The following is a 22,636-nucleotide window of genomic DNA, read 5'->3' as shown; positions in this document are numbered from 1 at the left end:
GTTTTTCTCCGGTACCAGGAACCGAACTCATGACCTTGCGCTTGCCAGGCAGGCGCTTTGCCGCTGAGCTAAATCCCCAGCCCCCTAAAACATGCTTTTAGAATCAGCATCAAACACACAAAAATGTACATAAAATAACAAAAAAAAATTGTAGTAAGTACAAATAAATATTCTAATAAACAGAGTCAGAGAGAGTAAAAGATATATAATAACAAGATGTTTAATTTAAATCAATGATAGAAACAGTCAGTGTTTCCTTTTCATAAAACCCTTACATCTTATTTGTATTCAAAAGCAATGGTAAATACCAAATTACTGGACTGTCCTTCTAAATACAAGGAAATATCATGCGGTTTAACTCTCTCAGTACAAAAAGCGCTTTTAGGAAAACAAAACTAAAGGACAGCATGTCTTAATCACACAGATCAATTCCAGGAAGACTACACGCGAGCACATACCATTAGCAGGCATAACAGAAAAGCTGTTCACCGATCACCTATTTTTAAATTTTGAGCTTCAAAAATAATATTCACAGACTATAACTTACAAAACCTCACGGAAAAAGAACTGAGACTAGCATCAAACTTTAATGTGAGGAACCCTTTCTAAAACTATCAACACAAAATATAGATCCTTGTAACAGGTATTATATATGAAATATTACCAATGGTTTCTATTGTTGAAAAAGATGAGTTCAGTAAATGCAAAAAATTTAGAATTTTACATATGAATGTCAACTGTGTGAGAATTCCCACTATCAAACAGGAAGTGGACTCATGAGCCATTCACTTTTTCTTGTTTGCCCTTACTCAATTTTTACTGCACAATGACAAAAAGTACATCCATTAAAAATCCACAGAAAAGTCAAACAAATGGTCTAAATTTAATAGAAATACTATGACCTTCCCTTGAACAAAAGGTATTGAAAGACATAAATGAGAACACATGAAAACTGCCTATCAATTACCTGGGTAATAACGGTCTCTTTCCTCCCCTCTATCCTTACAAGACTCATTATGTCACCTAAGTCATATGTCACCTAAGATGACTGACCTTTGAGAGGAACAGGGTCTCATGCTCACAGTCTGACACACTGTACCAAGTATTTAGTAGGAGGTTAATAAATGCTTCCTGATTTACTGAAGGATAATAATAATGAACAAATGTAAAACAGAAGCTAATTGATAGGCTAAATACATTAGTGCATCCCAATGCCCTCTATATTAAAGGTTACTAACCCATCACAGCTAAGTGCTGAAATTATAATTAAGTCTGATGGGAAGTCCTAGATTTATACCAGTATAATTACAAATATTACTTAGGTTACTAATACAGTATGGCAAGAACAATGAGATGAGTAATTTAGATGATACTGCGAAGTGGATTCTAACGTTGAAATTTCTATTACAGTACACAGGATAAGTGCAAGTAGGTAATTAAAACCTAGAAGAGTCTGATCTTTAAAACTCTATTGCTCAACCTCATTAAAATGCATGTTTTCTCAATTAATCCAAACTTTTCCATTAAACACATAAAAACACACTTTCATTCCTTGCAAATAAATCTCTTCAGTACATATATTTAGGATCAAACACCAAATAACCATTACAATTAAGTAGGAGAAGAAAATGATTGAAACAGTGGAAGGTTGAGTACATGGCGCCTAACAAAGGGAAGTAAGGCACTGAGAACGCTGCTCATCTTCTCATTTGTATGTAACTATACGGCTAAGTACACATTTAAAGAGCTTGAAGATTAGAAGTCCCTGAATATCTTTGTTAAAATGGTACAAAACTATGCAATGTTTACTTAGGAGATTATACATATATATATATATATATATATATATATATACACACACATATATATATACACACACACACACACACATATATATATATATAAAATCATATATGGACTATATCTTATTTACCACTTACAATATTCTCCAGTTACTGACTCTTCCACAGGTCACAATACATACATAGGTGAGATGTACATACAACTGTCATGGAATTTAATCATTTTATTTCAGAAAAGGTCTTACCCCTTTAACCAAATGCATAATGAAGAAATTTATCTCAGTGTTGAGCTTATGTTAAACAACTAAAACCACAAGATAATGCTTATGTTCTTATTTTATTATTTGTTATGAAAAGCTTCATAGAGATTACTGTAAGTTTTCATACAATTGTCTATACAGGAGCATATTAATTACTGGTATATAGAAAAAATAAATTTTTAAATTGACATAAATTTTCCTTAGATTTGGAATACTTTGTATAATGACTATTACTAAAAAGTACAAACCTTTCATAAATGATAACCACATATGCATAGTACTTCAGTGAACTTGAAGAAAATATAAAAATCTGAAACATTAGTAAATTTTTCAAGATAAAAAGCTAGGGAATAAACACTTATACATGAGACCTGAAACTATGAAACCACAAGAAGAACTCTTAAGGGAAATATTTCATGACATTTGTTGTGGTTTATGTCTGTGTGTCCCCTCCAAAGCCTCATGTGACACAGGGCAGGCTTTTAGAATTCGATTATTATGGGTATGAGAGCTACACCAGCCCTGGGGTAGATAGTTTGCATATGTAAGGAAGAGGAAAAGGGTGCTTGAAGACATTCCTCCCCCATTCTGCCCTGGTGTGTGCTTGCGGCTTAGCTGTGTTCTGCCGCCCTGAGCTAGCTCTCTGCCATGTGCCGCTCTGCCTTATAATCTGCCAAGTATGGACTGAAACTTCCACGAACTGTAAGCGAAATAAACCTTTCATTCCTTAATTTTGGGCGTCAGGTATTTTGTCCCAGCAGCGAGAAAAAAGTAACCAAGACAACATTGTAATGAGTGAATATTTTTTGGACAAGGTCCCAAAAGTATAGAAAGCAAAAGCTAAATTACAAAAATGAGATTACATAAAACTAAACAGCTTCTGCAGAGCAAAGAAAATAATCATCACAGTGAGAAGAACTTACAGAATGGGAGAAAATATTTGCAAACTACAGAACAAGGGATAAATACCCAGAATATGCAAGGACTTAACTCAATACCAAAAAAAAATTAAATAACATAACCCAATTTAAAAATAGGCAATAGACCCTAGATATACATTTCTCAAAGGAAGACATATAAATGACCAACAGAGACATTAAAAATGCTCATCACTAATCATCTGGGAAATGTAAATCAAAACCACATGACACATCACTTCACACCAGGAAGAATAACTACATCAGAAAACAACAAATAACAAGTGCTGGTGAGATGTGGAGAAAAGGGAATCTCTACAAAATATTGGTAAGAATGTCAGTTAGTACAGTCACTATAGAAAACAATATGGAGGCTCCCTAAAAATTTAAAAATAGGACATCTATATGATCCAACAATCCCACAGCTATGTATATATCCAAAGAAAATGAAATCATCAGACACATCTGTACTTCCACATTTATTGCATCATATTCATAATAGCCAACAAAAAGAACCAACCTAAGTTTCCATGAACGGATGAATGGATAAACAAAATACAGTACATGTACAGAATAGATTACTACTCATCTATTCAGTACATGTACAGACTAGATTACTACAGATGCATACTGTAATTTGTATGCAACTAGAGATCATTATGTTAAGTGAAGTTAGACAAACATAAAAAGACAGATACTAGATGATCTTATTACATAGAATCTAAAAACACTGATCTCACAGAAGTTGAGAATATTATCAATCAATGACAAACGTTCAACAATAGGTACTAAGTTATAGTTAAAAATAAGTACTGGTGTGTAATTCATAGTAAATAACTACAAATAAGTGCAACATACTGTATATTTCAAAAATCTAAATGAAGGGTCATGAATGTTTTTACCATTAAGAAATGGATAAATATTTGAAGAGATAGACATGTTTAAATTGATTTAAAATTACATAATGTAAACATGTATTGAAACATCATAAGGTACTCCATATGTATAACTTTTATAAATCAGTTAAAATTTATATATAGGAGCAAATTTTATATTCAGTATGATAAAAATTTTAAATAAGTAGCAAAGTAAAATCTAGAAAATTTTACTAAGTAAGAATCAAGTCAAGACTATTATATAATTTAAATAATAATAATTTATGGCAAACCAAAAAAAAAAATCATTAGAATTAGATAATTCTAATTAGTGGTCTAGTTAGTATATATAGTCCAGTATAAAAAACAGAGAAAAATGCAGTATATATGATTGTATTTTTAAAGTCTAAAAAAGAAAAGTGGAGTTTTTTATTTAAAGCAGTATCTGATCTAAAACTTAAATTCCTATTTAAAATGTATTTCAATCTATAAAGGTTCTAATTTTAGCTAGAATACTACTTTCTATTTTAAAAGTACAAGTCTTTTTCGTGACCTATCTTAAAAAAAATTCCTGTAAGTTCGGTAGGAAAGAATTCTGACTCATGCCTATGTTTACAAACTGACCTAAACTAATCAGTAGTGCCACTGGTACTGTGCCACTGTTTTTATTTTAAAGGCCTACCTAGAAAAATATTCCTGTAATTTTTCTTCCTTCATGCAGTAATTCCAGAAAATAGGCCTAACATTATTTATAAGAAAAGTTTCGTATTTTCGACATTTTAACACTATATATCAAACTGTTCATCATATCACTTCCATTTCCAAAGCAAAGTACATTTATACAGAGAACAAAATCATGAAGAAAAGATCTAAAGATGACCACCAAGGAAAGTCCTAAATGCATAAGGTTTGAGATAGTTTTTCATAATCACTTTCCTCAACAAGTGAACAGTAAAATCAACAACAAAAGTAGCAAAAACATAAAGACAAATAATGTATCCTGGGTAGGTAACAAAAAAAATTTTTTACAGACTACTATTATTATAGTGGACTATTACTGTCATAATTATGTAGACATATATTTGCTTCAACACATATTGCTACACTTATAAGCAGCGGATGCATTAAAACTATACATGTACACTTGGGGATGTAGCTCAGTGGTAGACCGCTTGCCTAGCGTGCCCAAGATCCTGGGCTCAATTCCCAGCATTGAAAACGAAAGTACATGTCTAGGTTCTTAAGTTATGAAAATCTTAAGCATATCAATTTTAAAAAGCAAAGCTGCATTCAATTTTACTTAAATGCTGACACACCCTGCTATAAATGCTGTTAGTATTTGCTATATTTTCCTTTAGAAAAAAATAATTCTTAAGACGTTCCCAGCGATTACCTGTCATTTATGATCCAGTTGAGACAGAGATTGAGAGAGCTAAGGTTTTTGCACCTCTTGACAATTTCCATCACAGTTTCATTGTCCAGTTCAGTGATGTGACGTAGGTCCAAGCTGGAAAGATTTCTTAGCTAATGAAATAAAGATAAAAAGATGGTACATTCAGTCCCAAAAATTATAATGTATTTGCAAGATACAGTATTACTGCACAATGTTTAAAAGATGATAATCTACAATCACTGTCATGTAGTCTTTTACAGAGTGAATTAAAAATGAGAGTGGAAATCTATATAATGCCAATAAAACAAAAGAGACTTCAATGAAACAAAATAAAAAACAAGAATTAACGATCAATTGTTTAATATGGTAAAAAGTGGCTAAATATAAAAAGTATTTACAATTTGGTAATAATGGTAACTGCTCAATTTCATATATTTATAATAATAATGTCACTTTTGTACAGGTTTTCTCATTTTTAAAAAGATAAAATATGAGTAAATAGTTAATTCAGGAATTTTTCAGAACCTCTACCCATTTACAAAAGCTCTGTTTCCATTTTTTCCCTCCTATTCTTTTCCCTTTTCCCCTCCTTCCCTTCCCTTCCCCCCACCTCCCTTGTTCCCCTTCCCATTTGAACATTTTCTTCCAACTTTTCCACATCTATCATCCATCTTGGTCCTTACTTACACTTGTGGTATCTCACTCAAAAGAAACAACATGCTTGTTAAACACATGTGTCTGATTTATTTCACTTAGAAGTATGGTCTCAGGGTGCATCCATTTACCTAAAAATGTGTCAATTTTATCCTTTTTTGTGGCAGAGTACTACTCCAGTATACATAAAAACCTAATTTTCTTCTTTTTCTTTTTTGTCTTTTTGAGGCAGAGTCTCACTATGCAGTTCAGGCTGGCCTTGAGCTCACTTTGTAGCCCAGGCTGGTCTCAAACTCACAATAGTCCTCCTGCCTCAGCCTCCCGAGTGCTGGGATTACAGGTGCGTGCCACCACACCCAGCAAACCTAATTTTCTTTACCCATTCATCCACTGATGGACATCTAGGCTACTTCCAAGATTTAGCTATTATAAATTGTGTTCCTTTAAATTATAGCTGTGGATAAACTGCTGTGATATGAGCAAGAAAATAGACTGCTTAGGAGCTTCTAGAAAGGATCAGGAACAGGCAACATCTTGGGTTTAGCCTGGTGAATTTGTGTCAGATAGACTTCTAACTTACAAAATAGTGAGATAAGAAAAACAAAAACAAAAAACAAAATAGTGAGATAATAAATCTGTGCTCTTTTATGCTGCTAATTAGGTGTGTGGAAATTTGTTACGAGATCAGGAAACTAGTACATAATTCCAACAGCTATATAAATTCCCATAGGACTGGACTTATCTACGCCATTAAATCCTCAGGTGGGGCAGGAAGCTGACTGGCTGGTACTATGTAACTCAACTGCCAAAGGTCTCAGAGCAGTGAAACAGTTAAGTCCTAGCTTAGAGTTGTTGAGCTAAAACCCAAAAGAAAAACAAATACTTCAATTTCCACATCTCCACTTCCAGTATGGTAACGACCAGTCACATGTAGCTACTGAGTATTTAAATGTGACCAGCATAACAGGGGACCTAATCAACTTTAATCCACTTACACTTAGCTTCATATCTGAGTGGCTGGTACCACAGCTCTTCTAGAGAACGAACAGCATTGAAGGACTGAAGGAGTAAGAGGTGAGTCTGCCAGGAAGCACCTAACCTCCCTCACCTTGGGTCACAAAGAGAGAAGCTACACACAGAACACATCAAACCACTACTGGTTGCTCTTGGAGACAAGCTGAAGAACTATGGAGAAAATTACAAAAAGATCCATAAAAGCAAGTAAATTTTTCTATAATAGATTTTCCAAGGCCTGAATTCTAAGTATTTGTGAAGAGGCAGCTTTAGGAACACCTCTCTGCAGTTAGGTCAGATGTTCAAGGAAGACAAATGCAATCTAGCATGGGACTCAGGAAAACAACAGTCAAGAATAGAGAAAGTACAGGAAGGAAAAATGGGCTCTGACAAAGTTCCTATCAAGTCACCAAAGGGTAAGGACATCACGAACATGACTGATTCCCGGAAACCCAAGCATACTGCAAGAAGGGGCCTACCCTTGATAAAAGAAACCTTTTTTATTTGGCCTATCTCAGCGGATCCAGGCAGTTGGTCGGTCAGAACATGGGCTGAGTCCCTCAGCATCTCCTCGTCCAAGGACCTCCTCACTTGCTAATTACAGTAAAAATAAATTCAGGGCTCAAAATCAAGCTGTTTGAGTGCTAAGGTTATACTCTAGTTCCTGATCCCTGTCCCTTACCTGTTAGCTAAGGTAGGCTGGCATTAAAATCAATCACTCAGTCAATCAATCATTTGTTTCAGGTATCTAAGGTAACTAAAACAAACTATAAAATATAATGTAAACAGCACATTAAGTTCGTATAATCTCTTTGCCTTACTAACAGTCACTTTTGCTCCCATGCTCCTTGCAATGTTTTCTTTCCTCTAATAAGAGGGGAAATATCTCCACGTGGGGGGCACAGAAACTTAAGTCATCCACAGTAGTGTGCCTGGTGCAAAGTTAGAAGGCTGGATCAAGTGCCAGTGTCTTTCTATGAACAGGGAATACCAGTAACATAGGAGGTAGCAATAAAAAGGGAGAGACAGAGATTACACCAAATACAACAAGTCTCAAAGTCTCACTGTTTCTTTAATTAGATTTTGCTGCTGTTATTTTTCCAGAATAAGACTTCAGAAACAGGTATGGAGAAGAAAGGGGATACTGCTCCCACCTCCTCAGCCCTAGAAATACACTGATAAAATAGGTGTGGTAAACAGAATCCTAAGATAACCTCAATAACCCATGTCCCAATCCCTTTCCACTTAAAGTATGGGCAGAACTGTGAGTAGAAAGAGATCTTCCTTATAAATCAAATGTGAAAAGATTTTGCCATTCTAATTATGGTTCCTGATCAGAAGGACACAGAATTAAACTGAAAATCTCAGTCCTAAACCACAAGGGGCTCAATTCTTCCAATAATCACATAAGTTTAAAAAAGAATATGAGCTCTAGAAAGAAATGCAGCTCTAACTGATACCTTGAACATCTTCCGAGACACTAGACACAAGACCTTGCTGGGCTGTGGCTATACTCTGGACCCATAAAAATAATGAGATGACAAATGTGCTTTCTTTTAAGCTGCTAAATTTGTGGTAATTTGTTGCACAGCAATAGAAAATTGATAATACATTGTGTTACTATTCTATTCACCTTTTATTATAGTCTCTAAGAAGATGTAAATTCATAAAACTTATCCAGACATATAAATATCTCCTACACATGCATATTTTCTGGTCTAGAACAGTTTCTATGTGAATTCTTATGCATCTCTTAGCTTCCTTCACTGTAATGTCTCCACCACAGCAATGTGAATGTATGAAATGCCACTAAAACATACACTTCAAAACAGTTAAGTAAATACTGCTAAAAATATTGTACCACAATATAAAAAAATACATCACCATATCAACCACAAGATAGAGCACACAATTAAATGTCTACAGAAAACAAAATTTAAAGATATTTGTGTTACTTCAGTCCCTACTAGAAGAAAAAAAATTGATGAAAATGAGTTTGAGTATCTTATTAAAGTACAGATAGTAAGGAGAAAAATGTTAGCAAATCTAAATCTTTTTTAGACTTGTGAAGATTCAAAACTATCTTGTAGAACTAATCTACAGAAAGAAGTAACCAGTCCCAGTAAGAAAATATTCTACTTTGCATTGACTCTAACATTTGATAAACCCCGCATCTGGGTACACACAATGCAAAGTGCCCCAGATGACGACAGTGGGCCATTTGCAACTGTCACTGCCCTAGATTTATTATCCATAAGTAGAATACATGAATGAGGAAGCAGGTTTACTCCAGGATTTTACTGGAGTCTTGAAGAGTATTTTACTCATTAAGATTTGCTTTTCCATGATGAGGAGTTGACTATGTTTACATGGCCTTCCAGATGACCATTTTAGACAGCCCAACTTGAAGCATGACAGTATCCAAAGATAATGCCAGGAGACAAACTCCCAATAACCAGCATCGTTACAAGGCACAGATCCAGCCAGGTGTGATGGCACATTCCTGTAATCCCACCACTTGGGGAGGCTGAGACAAGAGGATCACCAAGACTGTGATACCAACCTTGGGACACACAGTGAGTGTAAGGCCAGCCTGAACTGGCAAGACCCTTCTTAAAAAAAAAAAAAAAAAAAAAAAAAATTATATATATACACCCAGTTTCTCTGTGCAAAGAATAAAAATGTCAGCTTCTCTATGGCATTTTTATTCAAAACTCCACAAATTGCTCTGTCAAATTCATTATATGCCTTCCCTTTCTATGGGAATGTCATAATAATGCCCTGCAGTATTTCATAAAAAGCTACCTAAAATAATCCTTCATAGTCTGAAACAGGTAATTACATTTAGGAAACTGACATTTTAATTTAACTTACTTTCCTTATAATTCACTGGTAGTCTTGAGTTATACCAAGTCACAAAGGATTTGAGTAAACAAAGCCCTACAACGAAGATGTTCTAAATGACTCACTATAATTTTCAAATAATAAAATATTTTAAAAGAACCCCAAGTCAGAATATAGAATGTAGGTAATCAATCACCTTTCAGTTTAATACTACTTTTATTGAAATAAAATGTAACTTCCAACCTTTCATGTTAAAGAGTAAAATTAGTCAATGATTGGTATGGCTATGTATATACTTAAAGATAAAATGAGACACTAAAATGTTACCTAGGAAACTTAAAACTTGAGGATTATAAAAAGACCACAAATGGCTTCCAAATTTTCTTAAAATCTGAAAAGTTAAAAAATATAAATAAAACCCTCAACTGTACAAATTGACTGTAGTGATGAACCAGCAAAAGAGGTAACACAGTGTTTCACCATGTCAAGCTAAGAAGGGCAATTTACTTGAGACCCCTTGGAGGTGGTAACTGTAAAAAGAATATAAACTTCTGTATGGTTAAATACGATCAGATGACAATAAGCATCTAAATGACCCCTAATCAGCCCTGCCAAGACTGGTCTACTGGAAACAAGTCTACACAATATGTCATAATCACTGGGGAGCAAACTCAAGGGTTAAGACAGGCTGCCTTGCTGATAAAGTTGTTACTGGTGCTGCAGAACAGCACCACACATTCTTGTCAAACACCCATCAGGTTTGTCACGATGGAGCCCAGGGAAGAGTTCAAAGGCACAGGGGGATAGGAGGTAAGAGAAAGACATTCAAACGAAAACTGGGGGAAACTTTCTATGACGGACAGAAAGAAGACTCAAAGAGAAAGGGAAGGAATCCTGTACGGTAAAAATAGAAGAGTAAAGAAACTAGGACTGCTGCAAAGGAAGAGAGAACATTTCTGCCTTCAAGGACAGAAAGTCTTTCACACCTCCACAGTGTGTGATATCTACACTTAGAGAAGAATTTTGTTGGGTAAGTCAAGGAACAGGGCACATCCCTCCTATATATCAACTAGAGCAAGACCTCAGCTTTGTTAAGACTGGCACTCTGTATTAGAAATAATAATTTTTTAAAAATCTAAGTAAGCCCCATTTAGGACATTAGACAAACTCTTCCCATTACCTCAAAACTGAGAGCATCCAATTAGAATTAGAAGGCTTTTAAATAGCCTTAAGACATGGGAGACACAATAAAAACCACTAAGTATATCCATGAAAATACAACTTCCAGAGGTTTTGGAAACCAGAGTAAGTTTTATGTTAATTCTCAGGTACCATCTTTATGTATTCCATTTTAACAGCTGCCTTTTTAACCACATTGCGGTTCTGTCTCTTTCTATTATTTTAAAATCTAAGAACTGGACTCTCCTACCAGATCTGACATTTTTCATCATTTTAACATTCTATTGGCATTCTAGGATACTTTACTATCCTGCTTTTCCTCAGAACTTTCCCTTCTAATGCCTTCTTATCACCTTGCTAGTCAGATCAATCTTCTTTAAATCATTCTGATCATATTTTCCACCATATCCAAAGCCCTCAGGAAACAAAATATCTCTGCTTCCCAAAGAAATCCCAGAGCTTCCCTATCAGGCCCTTCATTGTTCATCCCTGTTCTCATTGTGCCCAGTGAACTGTGCTGGTCATTTAAAGACTGGCCTCACTTCACTAGTTACACTTATAAATTCAAAATACCTCTTCTCCTTTCCCTTCCATTTATTCAACTACCTGGTCCGAATTTCTTTTTCTCTCTAAGGCCTTTTTTATTACTTTAGACAAAAGAAAAAATATTTCTTGGAAGTATGACGATACTTGCTTTTATGCCTAAACATCTACACCAAAGGTAGTGAACCTATGGCACATCGCCGCGGGGGCACACAGAGCCCTCTCTGTCATCACACAAGTGAAGACACTGCAGCAGTTGAGCATCAGATAACAGTTGTTTTATTCTAACCTAAAACCTCAATATTCAAGTTTAATTGTAGTGTTGTCACTCTGCGATAAATAAGTGGGTTTTGGGTTGCAGTTTGGGCACTCAGTCTCTAAAAGGTTCACCATCACTGATCTATGCCTTTTAAATAAGAATAATTAATTGGCAACTGCTGTCAAGGGACGAGGGCACAACTTTCCTGCTACAATGATAGAAATCTCCTCTTCGATGTCTCCACCTCCTTCACCTCCCTTTCTCCCATCCTTCTTCTCCCACCAGCCCTCCTTAGGCTTGTGCTGCTCAGGACCAATTTTACATCATAAATATCTGAAAATTAATGCTAATGCTTGAGGTGGTCTAAATCTGGGTATTTGATCCAGTGGTTGTGGTCCTTCTCCATTCATTCATTCATTCATTCATTTACAGCCATAGTGGAAGTAATATACAGGAAAGAAACTCCCAACCTGAGAGATATCTGGGAGGAGTCTGTGTTCTCTAATATTGAAGAATGAATTTTAGGAACAACGGAGGTTAAGAGCAGAATATATTTATTGTGGGAAAGAAAACTTCTCTCCGAGAGAGGGACACAAGGGGACTTGAGTGGGTTGCCAAGGGACCTACCTTTTCTAGGGATTTTTATAGAGGTGCGGTGGGTCCAAGGTGGGAAACATGGGAACTTGCAAGGTGGGCACGAGGTGGAACAAAACTATGATCAACCAATAAGATTACAAGTGTAATTGTTCAGGTAAAATTGATTAAATTGGGATCAAACGGGTAAGTGTCATGTAGCAATCAGACAGGAATACAGAACAGGGGTTTTTCCTGTAGGGGGATGGGTTAGTGACCCTTCCTGGCTTTTGCAAGGTGACTGCTACCTATTTAGAATGTCAACTGAGGTTCATTCCTAGGAAGGTGTGTGGGCGCATTATTTAATCTTTTGTCTTGAAGTCTGGCCCACAAAGGAGGTGCCTGTCTCTCTATTTGCAAGGTAGCCCATCTTCTGCACCAGCTTCTTCGAGGACACAGCCCTGTGTGACTGTCTGTAGTATTTCTATCTAACGTTTCTATCTATTCAGTTGCCTACAACAGAAGGCCTGGGGTTCAATGTGCAGTATCAAAAAAATAAAAAGAGATTATATCATTGCAAATGTGATATTTAAGCAAAGATTGAAGGAGGTGAAGAAGCAAACAAAACCATTCTGATATCTGGGGCAAAAGTTAGTGCAAAAGTCCTGAGATGGAAGCAGGCCTAGGGTTTTACAAGATTAGTTAGGAGCTAGCTATGCTGCAACAGAGTGAGTGGAAGGGAGGGCAGAGTGAATGGAAAGGGGAGTCAAGAGCAGCAAACTGGGCAGGGCCTTATAGGTCACACTAAGGATTTTAACATTTCTTTTAAGGGATTTAGGGATCCACTGAAGGATTCTAAACAGGAATGTGCCATGATCTAACTTAACATTTCTCAATGACCATTTAAGCTTCAATGTTGAGCCTAGAACATAGGAAAAAGGGTGGAAGCATGAAACTGAATTAAATTAATCCAGTGAAGCAGTATCAGGGACTTGGACCACAGTGATAGCACATGGAGATGGTATAGGAGATAAGATACTAGATATATTTGAAAGTAAAATCTATAGCATTATTTAAATCGTTTAGAATAGGACATGAAAGAAAAAAGGAATCAAGAATGATTTTAAGCTTTTGGAAGATAATGTTGCAACTAATATTTTGAGGAAAGGTAAAAAAGACATTTGAATATGCTATGTCAGAGATGCCTAAATATCCAAGGAGACACATCAAATAAATGTCTTGATCATGAGCACATAAATAGTATTTGCACTTCTAAATTTAATATATAATTATGTTAATTATATATTAATATGTTAAATTCCTTAGGTCAGCTTGGTACAAACACTAGTCTCACCATTATAGTGAATAAAAATAAATCATTAATTGATTAAATTAATATGCTGAAATATATACAGCAAGAAAGAAAGGCACAGAACCTTAGTCCAGTTCTAAAGTACAATATATTATTAGTAGTAAGTGTCACCAAGCTACCAAGGGTAGCTAAAAAGCTAGCCTCGGGCCAGGGGTATAGCTCAGCTGCACAGCGCCTACCTGGCAGGCACAAGGGCCTGAGTTTGATTCTCAGCACTAAAAAAAAGACAAAAGAAAAAGCTGGCCTCATTTCCTCATCTTAGCAATGCATAATTCATCCTTCACAGTCCCAGAGTACATCTTCTATCGAGCCACCTAGGACACCCACACTCAGAGCAGGAGACTTCTCTCTGTAAACCCACTGATACTACTCATTCTTCCACTACACTGTTAAACATGCTGCTTTTATCAAGTGGTCTAATTAAGTGTATTTTCCTCCCACTAAAGTCAAGGGTAAGTAACTGAAGGTTAGAACCATGTCTTATTCATCATCGTGTTATCATTGCTTAACAGTACTAAGTGCATATTTATTAAATGTTATTACTTTTTTATAAAATGTTATTTATAAGTAATTTGAAGTCAGAAATAAACTAGAGATAATTTCCTTTAATTTCTACAAATCAGTTCTCCATTCTTTTTTAACTATGTGAAACACAGGATCTGCAGCTCTGACACTACATGCTTTTAAAAGAGCTGTTTGAACATAAGTTTCACTAATATACAAACATTAAATAATAAAAAAAAAACATTCTCATGCCACACAATTAAAGGCCATTTGAGAACAAGAAGCATAATGAATTCTCTATTTACATATTTATTCTTAAAATGCAGAACATTTTAAAAAAAAAGCCTTTGTAAGTTGTCAGGGTTTTGATGCGTATGGCAGGAATTCTGAGTAGTTCACCAAAATTTTAATCACTGTCTTCTGCTCCAGAAATGTGAATTTGTTAATTAGATTTCTGCTTCTCAGTATACCAATTCAGAATGGATGCTCTGCTCCTCCTGTTTAACTTTGGCAGGCAGTACAGTCCTAATTGACTTTTTTCTAGTACTTTTCTTTCTACCCAATCTCTCTCTGGTCTCCATATAAGATTTCTAGAGCTCATAATGAACCACAAACAGTGCTTACTGTCTGCAGTACTAAGCAGCCTGTCACTTTTTACTCAGTAGGAGCTAAGAATTAGACTTTCTCTTCAATTAAAAAATAAAACACATAGTTTCACTTAACTAAGAAAAAAAATCAAAGCTTAAGTAAATTAAGGATAAATTAAGTCAAATGGAAGCAAAGAGAAACTGTTCCAGCTAATTGGACGGGTTATAAACTATTTTCCTTTCCTCATATCAAGTTCAGAGATGAAGGGAGGCAGAGAAGGAAAGGGGAAAAAGGTAGGTGGTGGGTAGGCAGAAAGGACAAGGAAGGACGGGAAGGAGAAGTCATGAAATTTTGAACCAATTTTACTTATTTGTATCTATCAATCAACTTCAATGAACCAAAAATGTTCAAAATATATTCTAAATGAAAGCTTCACAACCTTATTTTTTAAACTAGCAAAATAAATTAAATGCCATTAGCCCAAGCAAAAGCTTTTCATATGAAAACCAAGTGACATGTATACTGGCCTCTGGAGTTTACATTATTAAAGCAAAACAATCAAATAACTGTATTCTTTATTTCTAAACATGCAAAGCTGAAAAACAATGGAATGACAATAGTTTTTTAACTTAGAAGAACTGACACACACTTTTCACTTTCTGGCATTACAAAAATGTTATAGAAATGCTGTATCTACTCTCTAAAATAAAATGTACCAAACTGGGTAAACTACACAGTGGTAGCATATGCTTAGCATGACCACTGCCCAGGGTCCAATCCCTAGAGCCCCAAGAAAAAAAAATTTTTCTTGCTTTAAAATACATAACTGAGACTCACGTTCATATCAAAAGTCTCTTAGCTTTATATTCTCATTCACAGATCTCAGCCTAAAGCCTAAACTCACAGCAAGAAGTGTCTACACTCTAATTTCAAAACTTAATCTTCCAATTTTCTATGACCAGGCACTGTTTCAAGGAGGATATATGATAGCCTTCGATTCTTTGAGCCAAAGAGCTGAGGACACACATGTTATAACCATAAGTTGAGCTACTTTCCACTTTTGAGCCTCCCGCACTGCCTGAGGAAAGCATCCTTAATAGGTAAAGAAACGCCATGACTCTGTCAGCATGTGTCTATGGACTCTCTTCGGCTGACTAGAGAAGAACATGAGGACTCCAAGCTTCCCAGGAAGAAACTAGATAATTAATAGATAAGCCATTCAACAAGTCTTCTATCTCTAAGCCACATTTTATGAAAAGAAACACTACAAAATGAATATACGGTTTTTACCCTTCCCCTTCCCCTAAAGTCTTGAGAGAAATCCATAAATCTGATGTTAATAATAGAAAATGGAATCAATCAGATCACCCATACTAATGAAAAAGGAGTCACAAAATCTTCATCTCAAAGAAATTACAGGGCTGACTTAGAAAAATAATGTCTCTTCCACAATCTTCAGCATTCTGTTTCAGTTATTTATTCACTGGCATTAATTACCAAAGTACCCCAACCACCTATAATAGTGAAGGTATGAACACTTTCCAGGTAAGAAAAAAATCTTACATTCAAACTTTTAAAGGGATTATAAGAATGCATACTCAAAATCCAAGTTGGAAACTCTTTCAACACTGAATCAAATCTCACTTGTCTTATTTCATATTACATCATTCCACAAAATGGTTCCAGGAAGTAAGCACATTTGATTTACAAAATATTTAAATTTGGAATCAGTAAGTTTTAGATCTTGGCTCCTCCAATCACACTAATGTTAAGAGCTGGAAGTGAAAGAGTTAAAATTTTAGCTTGGTGAATATGTCACGGGCAAAAAAGTCAGTTATGAGTAAGAAATGGCAATGAGCAGGTATTTATGAAAGTTTTCCTCTGCATTACCTGTGGAAAATGAGTTTATACTATAATTAATGTAAATAAAAATTTTTCCAAAATGAGCTCCAAAAGTTTGTAATTTTGACTTATATAGTAAAGCACTATTTTCTGATACAAAAAATTATCCATCTACAAACCTGTTTCCTCACCTATGCATAAGTTCAAAAGTTTCAACTAATTAAAATGAAACTTACAGTGACAATATCTAGCATATATCTAAGGTAAAACTTTAAATATCAGTTCATGATTTTGCTTAATATTATGTAGCTGGTGTCACTTATACCTTCTCATATCAATAAAAAGATATGACAAACATTTTTGAAAATGGAAAAGGACTAATATATCATCTATCATGTTCTTTTTTAATTGTCAATCAAACCATCCTAGATAAAACTTCAAATAGTTAATAACTAACAACCAGTGACAACTAGTTACAACAGTTAACTTCTTTACGCATGGTTTGTTTGGGTTTTTCTTGTTGTTCTTTTGATCTTTCTCTTTTGCATTTACCTCTTTGGATTAACATTATAGACTACAGCAATGAGAGAACACTTCAATTTTGTTCTTACTAGGAGCATATGTGAAAACTATCTTTCTGTAATTAAGCAACTAGTCCTCCCATCCTATTCTTGGGACTGACCATGGCAAAATAATTCTTATTTGTCATGTAATGGTCATGCCTTTATCATGCTACCTACAATTCACCTAGATTCAAGACAGCAGTAGAGATAAAGAATCTAACGAAGGGTCAACCCTACTTTAAATCATCACATGTCCAATTCTATGGTTTGTGCTTTGATTCCAATTGTCAGAAGCCCCCCTGAAAGAAAATAAATATCAGTGTTATTCTCTTAAATACACTTTCGTGTAAGAAAGACAAATGAAGCCAAGAGGAAGATGTATCCATCAAGATCTACCATAAGGATCAAATCACATTAAGGAAATTTCCCTAAGGGAATTGGTTATTCTGATGAAGGAGAAGCTGAGAAGACAAACTGGATTTATAGTCTAAGGCAGAGATTTAGCAGGAGTAGGAAAACACCAGCACACCAAAGCTGACAAATAAAATGTAGGAATCAGTGTTACTGGAACCCACAGTCAACCAGCACAAACTGGAGCTGCAGGAGATCTGCCCCGAGCTGGAACCGTAGAAAAGAAAGAGCTGTGGCCAGCAACTCTACTACATAAGAAAGGTACAGAAAAGTCATAGATTCTGCCTCACTTGGCCTCCTGTCTCCCACTAAACACAGACTACAGAGTGAAGCCTCCTACAAAATATAGCTACAGAAGGACACACTTAGAGAAGAAATATCCTGCAAGCAAATAGACCTAGGCGTAGCATGCATGAAGTCAAAAGGAAGAGGAACAGGATACAGGTTTCCAACAATGAAAAGAAGCACAGGCCAGCTAATAAGAGTTCTTTATAACAATACAGAAGCAGGAATAATTGTCAGAGTATTTCTGTATCTTGCCTAGAAACCCAGTGTGCTGACAAAGTCTGTTTTCTTCTTTGAGCAAAGTGAAAGCTGTAAAAATTATAACTTGAGAAGATTTCTCAGGCACAAGGGTATTTGTTTCATTGTTACAAGCCCAAGATTGATAGCCAATTGCATGATGAAAAAAGTACCTCTGATCAAACACAATAACCAAGCATTGCCTCTAGTGAATATAACAGAGAAAACTCCAGCAGGAAGCTTTTTCTTGGGAAAAAAAAAGTGCTGATGGCCAATCATCTCACTGGGATACAATCAACTGCAGGGAAATCTACAGTAGGGAAAGCAGCTATGTTCCCGAAGGTTTTGTAAATACACTGTGATCAACAGCTTTTGTGTAAATGCCTGTGATACCTCTGGGCTGGAGAGCAAACATATGAGGAGCTCAACTGTTTCTGGTCAATGTGCTCTATTGGACTCTATTACTGGGTGAGTGCAGAGAAAGCGGAGCTCAGAACTAAACCCTAATCCAGAAATTATTGTGGAAAATAACAAATAGTAATGCAGAGGCCAAAATTCTGGTGAAAGGTTGAAGTTCCAAGCTAAAATTTCATAGCACCCCACACTCTCATAAGTAACTTCATTTTTGGATAATGGAGTTACTATGAAAATGAATTCCCCGGGAGGAGGAGGTAATCATGACTATAAAGGAAAAAGAAAACAGCCTGTTGCTAGACACAGGTGCAAGTCTCTCGGTCCTTCTTTTCAATCCTGGCCTTCCTTCCAGCCATCGCACCTCAGTGAAAGGAGTCACTGGTGAGGAAGTAATTCGCTATTTTTCACAACCCTTAGTGTATAACTACTTGTTAGATCTTTCTTGTGTATCTCTGTCTTCCTGAGAAACCACTTTGAAGATACCACTGTGTATTACAGCAGCCACTGATATTTTCATACTAATCTGTCCATAACTCTGTAATGTTTGTATTGTTCCTATGTTCTTTTGTAAATGGATTTATGTTTATTACTATGTGTTTCCTACAACAACCATTGAGAATAGTCAATAAATATGCAATTGATCACTCATGTATAGCTCTATTTATTTTCTTTAGAAACAACTTTGAAGATACCAAAGTATAGTACAACCAGCCAATGATAACCACCTACCATTTTTGTCTGTAACTCACTATTATTTGTCTATTTGTTTTCCTGAGGAACTATCTTGTAGATAACAATATGTAAAACAACAACCATTGATAATTTCCTACCACTTTGTCTGTAATCCGGTAAGCCCCCCTATTACTATGTTATCCTTCTTTTGTGCTCTAAAATAAAAAAAAAAAAAAAAGACACAACATAATTTATCTCTCAGTATCCAGGACCCCTTTACAATTTTCTAGTACATTCTGTACATTCTAGATCATCAATATAAACATCCACAATGCTGAAACTGGAAAAAAAGATCTGATTCTTTGGACTCTGACTGAAAATTAATAGGATGTGTCTATGCCAAAGTACATATGTAAATGTGGAATTCACACTTTCCTGTGCTGAATGGGCCTGCCCATGTGCAGCAAAAACACTGCTTAAATAAGACAGCTGAATTAATTCCAAATAAAATGCCATTAAGTTAAATGTTCAAGTTATATGACTATAAATGTTAATGCTATTGTCAATTGTTTTTACATTAGATTTTATAATTCTTGATAAACATTTAAATTAGTAAATGAGATGTGTTTACTTTTTCTCAGCAGTATATTTCTTCACTAAAGTAAATTATCAATTTTTTCTCATTTAGTCCCAAATCTGATTTCTCTAACTCACAGTCTATACTGACTTTGAAATGGGACTCCATTCATTTTAAGGTATCACTATTTATAATGTAAACCACAAGGCTAAGTAAAGTACAGTCATGATCCTCACATAAAATTCCCATCACAAAACAGTGTGAATTAATTTGCAAGTATAGAATAAAGAATGAAAGCAACATCTCACAATATCTTTCTTGGATAAAGACTGACCTCATGTGTTTGGGACTTGATAAAGTTGAAATCCTTTTCTATACAAATAATGGCAACAAAATCCACAATTCATATAAACAAATATGTGGTAAAAAACTGAGTGTACTGAAGATACTATAAGCACAGTAAAATAATACTTAAATGTATAAAGCCAGGATCTAAGAAAGTCCCTTTCAAAAACACTGCCTGCTTCATTTTATATTTACAAGTAAAGCCTGAAGAAACCCTTCTATCAAAGGATAGATGGCAGAAAGGAACTGATTCATTCATTTTACTTGTAAGAATTTACTCAAAGGGGCTGGGGATTTAGCTCAGCGGCACAATACCTGCCTGGCAAGTGCAAGGTCATGAGTTTGATTCCCGGTACCGGAAAACAACAACAACAACAAAAAAAACTTACTCAAATTGAGTCATTTGAAAGATGAATTTATTTATTTTTATGGGTATCATATTAATATATCTTACTATTGCTGCTGCCGAAATAATGTAGTGCAAACATGTTACAACTAGAGTGTGAGTAGTACAGTTACAAAATATAGAAAGAGTAGTCTTGTTGAGCAGGTATTACTGACAACAGAGAAATATAAATAAATGTGTTAAATTACTAGAGCTTACATATACACTGTCCATAATAATTTAGAAAAATAAAAATCGAAGCTACTAATTAGGGTAATAACAAGGTAGAACATTACACTTCTAATTCAGTGTATTGCTACAGTAGTTTTTAAAAATAATTTTTAAAATACAATTTTGATTTGTTCAGAGTATTAAACAAATCACTGAATAACTCTTAAAGGGCAAGCAGGGAAAAGAAAAAAAAGCAACAGCAAAGATAAAAAATATAGTTATTAATTGTAATATTCAGCTTTAGCACTTAGAAAATATGGTAGAAAAGTATATAAGATTTATTTTCATGAAAACTGTTTCATTTTATTATTTTAACAAAAGAAGAACAGATTAGGACTAAAGATTTAAAAGAAATTCTTGTATCTCATGATGAATATTATTTTTTTAATTTCCTAGTTGTTTAAGTATATGCCAACCAGTATTGTCACTGTCTTCTTTACAAATGAGGAAACTAAAACAGACAGACTAGATGATTTGCCCAGAAAGTTCCATCAGCAGTCACATCACATGAGCACTGACGAGGACAGTAAATAGTTTTGTTGGTCTTTGCAAATTTCTAAGAAAAAAATCATCAGCTAATGTAACACATCAATTCTAGATAATTGATGACCACCTGTGTTCTCCAACACAATTTCTGACTCAACCCTTAAGGGCTGAAAGGATTCAAAGAACCAAAAACATGGTCATTTGACAAACATTATGGAATATTTCAGCTGGGGATATAGCTCAGTGGCATAAGCACCTGCCCGGAATGTTTCAGAGTTGAGTAAATTTTAAAACATATTTTCCACATCTCAAATCCAGCACCTATAAATTTATCAGAAATAAATGAATTGATAATCAATGACTAATAACAGCAATCTCACTCAGTAGTAAAGTAGCATGTTCTATAGAAGAGATTATAAATGACCAGTTGTTTGAAAATTTAAAAAGAAAGTTTACCTTTCATTTCTATTCTCCAAATAAACAAGAACAGGTGAAAATTGAGTTAGCTGCATGAACGGTCATACTTAAGCTAAAACAACTGAAAAAAATCGATTTTGTTTTGTTTGAAAAAACATTTCATGTTTTAAACCATAAGCCCTTTAAAGTTTTTTTTAATTCTTTAAATGTGATTATGGTCCAAGAATATATGAGAAATTTGGATATTTTGTTTAACTGCTGATTATCTTCATGAGCATTGTTTTTTAAAACAAACTCAAGCAAACCTATGCTTGACATAGCCCAAGAATTTAATAAATGTTTATAAACTAAAAAACTGAAGCAACAATACCACTAAATGTAGCACTATAATTCATATTATTTATTAATTTAATGAAAGTTTAAAATATATCAACAATGTAAAAAGGTGTATTACCTCTGACTTATGACAAATAAGAAATATTCAAAGAGCACATAATAAACTTTTTATCAAAAATTCTTCATCATTTTCCCTAAAAATCATTTAGAATAAAGTCTTGATTACTGATGGAAATAATCTGTGAACGGAGCTTATTTGAATCAGCCCACAATGGATCAATAACACTAAATTCCTGAGGATCTTGAGGCTTACTCACCAATTGCTTGTAACAAAATAACTGGCCATTCTTAACTTTTTAGACTCCACTGGACTATTTAACTGATTTTAAAATTAATGGTAATACATACTATTATTATTATCCTGAGCATTTTCTGTATTATATATTCTTTAAAATGTAATACTGAATAGTACAGTTATGTACTATAAAATATTAAATTAGTTTTACCATGTATTATTCATATAGAATAACATCAGTATTTTAACACCTTAAATTTTCTATTACTATAGAAATTTTCAAATACAAACTAAAGTATGAAGAATAGTATAATAAACTTCCATGCTCCATAAGCTGACTCAATTATAAATATTTTACTATTT

General features: G+C 34.6%; 1 protein-coding gene across 1 annotated transcript in view; it reads right to left on the bottom strand.

Moving 5' to 3' along the window:
* The window catches only part of Fbxl17 (F-box and leucine-rich repeat protein 17), a gene marked incomplete at its 5' end in the record, with an annotated part of 444,029 nt that overhangs the window by 285,315 nt on the left and 136,078 nt on the right, over positions 1 to 22,636 (bottom strand). Inside the window, 1 exon segment of the mRNA XM_005382343.2 lies at positions 5,248 to 5,378. Coding sequence (XP_005382400.2) covers positions 5,248 to 5,378 — 131 coding nt within the window.

This window comes from Chinchilla lanigera, unplaced genomic scaffold, assembly GCF_000276665.1.
Source record: "Chinchilla lanigera isolate Chin_1 unplaced genomic scaffold, ChiLan1.0 scaffold00017, whole genome shotgun sequence".
Taxonomy (NCBI): Eukaryota; Metazoa; Chordata; class Mammalia; order Rodentia; family Chinchillidae; genus Chinchilla; species Chinchilla lanigera.
Note: the sequence above shows the minus strand (reverse complement) of the source record. Positions and strands in the feature narration are given on the sequence as shown.